General features: G+C 45.9%; 1 protein-coding gene across 2 annotated transcripts in view; it reads right to left on the bottom strand.

Moving 5' to 3' along the window:
* The window catches only part of ARHGAP11A (Rho GTPase activating protein 11A), a 23,288-nt gene extending 20,110 nt beyond the window's left edge, over window positions 1-3,178 (bottom strand). For both annotated transcript variants that reach the window (XM_019518960.1, XM_019518961.1), the window contains exons 1-3: window positions 2,983-3,178; window positions 599-669; window positions 264-360 (exon numbers count right to left, since the gene is read on the bottom strand). In XM_019518960.1, the coding sequence (XP_019374505.1) occupies window positions 264-360; window positions 599-669; window positions 2,983-3,117 (303 nt within the window). In that variant the 5' untranslated portion in view covers window positions 3,118-3,178. The remainder of the gene's footprint in view (window positions 1-263; window positions 361-598; window positions 670-2,982) is intronic.
* Between the last annotated feature and the right edge of the window lie 1,024 nt (window positions 3,179-4,202).

Genomic DNA, 4,202 nt, shown 5'->3' with positions numbered 1-4,202 from the left:
AAAAAAAAAAAAAAGAAAAAACCATTTGGAGTACATGCTTGCTCACATACTCCAAAAAGCTGAAACATGGTTTTGTGTTTCAAAATGCACAAAAAAGGAAGCCTATCTTTGAGAAGAAGTTTAAATAAATAACAATAGTAAAGCTAATCCAAGTACTCCCAGTTCAAACACTTGAAGGCTTCTGTAGAGTCAGATCATCAAGCACATGTCTAGTCAAGAGAAATATAGTTGGAGTCTAATAGAACTACTCTTTTAAAATTTACCTTTAATGTTTTTAAACGAACAAGAGCCCCAGATTTTCTGAAGAGTCCTTCAGTGTGAATATGCTCTTCTAAATGTTTGCAAGCATCAAGAAGAAAGCTGAGGAGAGGAAAAAAAAAGTCACAGCATGGTATATATTCAGAACGCAATTCAGTTTTCCTTCATCCATATCTCTTGAGTTCCCAATACAATTTCCAAACTCTTTTTTCAAGTAAAATCTCCCCTCTGACAATTTTTACTAGACCAAGAAAAAAAAAATTGTAATTACTCTCCAGTTTAAATAATTTGCTAGAGGAAGGGGAAAATGGATCTAGTTTCACATGCAATATTTGCTTACTTTGGAATAGTTCCATATTCTGGCACAAGTGACTGAGGTAATACATGAAGAGATATTCCAAAAACCTTGCCCTAAAACACAAAACATGATGTTGTTAAAAGAGTTTTTGAAAGTGTTACCAAGCAACTGGTACAGATAATATCCAGCATATGATAATACGTAATCGTAGGGAAGCTGCAAGGATCTAAAACTTTGCAAAAAAACCCCAACTTGTTAGACAGCCTCCACCAACTTTAAAAATTGGAACACATGGTTCTTTTTGTAAATTATCTACATACAGTTAATTACCAAGGTTACTTCTCCAAGACTCCAGTTTAACCACAGTAGCACACAGTTGTTCTAGTTACAGATGCCCAAATCTAACACAAACCAAGCTGTGAGCTAAAGTGGTCTTTAAGTATAATATTCTTCTTTACTTTGATGCACCTAATATTTTATTTAAACTGGAGATCTAAACCAAATATCTTAAATTGCTCTTTTGCTCTTGATCAATATCAAGCCAATTCTATATTTGTGCTCTTCTCCAACAGTGAACAAAAACAAGCTTTAGCTTCCCTCTTAATTTTGAATGTGCAAAGTACAGAGTACAGGCTGTTCAAGAAGAAGTTAATAAACAACTGATGCAAACTCATCTTTGGCAGAAATCAAAGCTATTAAACACAAAAGCACTGAATCACTAGAGACTGGTAAGAAAAGTCACAATACTTGCAAACCCTTCATTCCAGATTTCTTTTGAAGGTACAGATTAAATGCAAGTTTGAAGATAAAACGATCTGCAGATTTACATGAGTCTTAAGTGAGATCAACCCACAAGCTTGCACAGACAGCATGTAGATCCCATAAGGGGCATCAACTAATACCAAGTGAAGTGTTGCTAACGCACCAACAAGCTAGGATACTCTCCTGGAAAAAAAGAAGGTTCAAGAAAAGAAGCATTATTTATTCTAGAAAAGAATCTACTACCGTCTTACTGTACTTTCACTCCCGGTAGTGGTTATAAAAGAAGATTTATGCCTCTGCAGAAAATATGTACACAACTTTGCACAATTTGTTAACACCTTTCATGCCCATTTGCGCCACACACTTCATTCTAACTAAATTATTCAACTGGTAACAAAAAGGAAGTCATAAAATATTTTCTTTAGACTTCTTTAGCCCTGCATAAGCCCACATCTCTAATATTACCCAATGGAGATGTCTGCCTTATGTCAACTGAAGTCCTCCAGCAGATGATACGGTATTTTTTTTTCTAAATATTTTCAAAATGCAACTATGTATTTTTAGAACAAACCCCTTTCTGATCATTTGTTAAATGTTACCGTTTTTATTTTAAGGTAAGCATTCAAAAGAGCTTGCCAAATAACAATACATCCTCAAATCCTAGAAAATACGAATTTTCAGTTCTACCCCAGAGAACTTTTACCTTTTCTCCAATGCCTGATGAGGGGTGTTTGCGCCCAAAAGCTTGCAATTAAAGGGTTCGGGTTTTTTTGCAAAAACCTTGTTCTAATAAGAGATATCATCTCTACTACAAGTCCTGATTGCCTTAACACATCCCAATGATGTTTTTTCAAAAAAAAAAAAAAAAAAAAAAAAAAAAAAAAAAAAAAAAAAAAAAAGATGCGTACTAGAACTCAACCTAACAGGAAGTTCATTTTCAGTTATGCCACAATGCTGTTGCTTTCAAGACTGCATATAGTCCGCTTGATGCAAAAAATAAATAAATAAAAAATAAAAAAAGGAGACTATATCAGCAGAGACAGGTTCCTCAAGCCAGAGGACTAAGAATTTTAAGAGCTTAAAGGCTTTTGTGTCAAGTGACACTATACAGCACCACCTTTGGCCTGCTTGGTCACACAAAAAAGTCGAACTCAGTAGGACTAAGCACTATTTAAAATCTGAGCTGCCTCTTTCACAATCACGTGCCTTGCAACATGCCGTTCTCAGAAAGAACTAAGAGCTGCACAACCAGCCCCTTACCAGGCCGCACCACTGCTACGTCCATCGCTGCCCGCAAAAGGGAAAGAGAAAGGGACCCCCGCCTGGGCGCCCCTCTCAGACACAGATCTGAAGAGACGCTTAGCGCCTGGCTTCTCGCCCACACTCGGCCCGCGCTGTTTACCAAGCTGCTCCGCAGAGCTGCATCGCTCCCCGCCACAGCCCCGAGGAAAACCCGTGATCGGGCCGCGTCCGCTCCTCCTTACAGATAAGAAAGGCCGGTCAGCGGCAATAAAGCGCCAACATCGAGCGGAAACAGGGACTGACAACTGAACCCCGGGACCACGTCCGGGCCGGCGGGGGCGGCAGGAAGCGGAGCCCGGGGGTCGCACGCGCAGGGTCACTGGGATTGGGGCCGGGGTCCGTGCGCCCTTCCCCCCAGTTACCTCCCCGACCGCCGTCGGATGCTGCTTCCCCGCCGCCGCCGCTCGGCAGCTCCCGCTCTTGACCTTGATGCCGTGGGCGGCCCGGAGCTCCTGCAGCACCGCCAGCCGCACCAGGCCGCGCCTCTGCTCCGCCATCCTGGCCTGGCCCGGCCCTGCTGTCACACGCCACGCAACACCATCGCACCCGGCCACGGGCCCGGCCCTATCCCCGCCGCTGCGCTCAAACGCGGCGCCCACCGCCGCCGCCTCGCCTCTGATTGGGCCGCCGGCCGTTCGAATCTCAGGTCCCAGCGGCTCAACGGCCAACGCCGGGTGCCCTCCCCAATGCCTGATCCCAAGCGGCGATGTCGGGCCCAGCGCCGGGGCAGGGTGATGCGCAGGGTTCCTCTCACTTTCTCTGCTGGAAGGGCAGAGTGCCGGGACCCGGCTTCCTAAGCGGGTTCACTGATTCCCAGGCAGTTGTAGAGGATACCTAAAAATAAAAAGCCCCTTCTCAGTGGCCAGCGGGCGCAGAGGAGCTACGGCGGCCGGCAGGGGGCAATAGCGTGAGAATGACGGCAGCCTGCCCGAGGCGGAATGGGGAGGGGGCCCATAGCAACAAGCTCCGCAGTAGACTGGGGGGGAGGGTTGTGTATTTTTAAAGAAATGTTTCGTGTTCCAAGCTAAATCAAGTCCAAATCTGTGAGTCAGTCCAGAACCATAAGTGGCCCTACAACCCCACCATGGGCTTCAGATATTTCCAACATCTTTTGGCAGGCCCAGTAGATAGGCTTTTCCAGCCGCAGGGGTGCCCCACGCACCCTGGGACTAGGAGACCACAGCTGCTGTGAAATCCCAACTGCACGGGCTCCGCACACCCCCACAGCTGGGAGGGAGCAGGCGGACCCCTCCAGGGAGGAGGAGCCATGCCCCTTGGGGGAGGGAGCTTACAGCTGCAGTGACTTTGTGCCAGTGCTGGGGGAGCCCAGAACCTGCAGTAAGGCACAATGGGATCTGACGTGTGATCCCATAATCACGTCTGCCACCGTGTACGGCAGGAGGACTGATTCTGTGGATTGCACATTGAGCCCGCCATGCAGCAGGGCCCTGAAAGAATAAGGAATATTTACCAAGGCAAAGAGAGTGGAAGGATGCAGAATAGTGAGAACTCACTCTTGAAAAATATGCATGTTGGGTATGTGAAGGGCTAGTGGTGACGTGTAGGGGGTACATGGGGGTGC

The sequence above is a fragment of the Gavialis gangeticus genome, unplaced genomic scaffold (assembly GCF_001723915.1).
Source record: "Gavialis gangeticus isolate Ggan-Ray unplaced genomic scaffold, GavGan_comp1, whole genome shotgun sequence".
Lineage (NCBI taxonomy): Eukaryota > Metazoa > Chordata > Crocodylia > Gavialidae > Gavialis > Gavialis gangeticus.
Note: the sequence above shows the minus strand (reverse complement) of the source record. Positions and strands in the feature narration are given on the sequence as shown.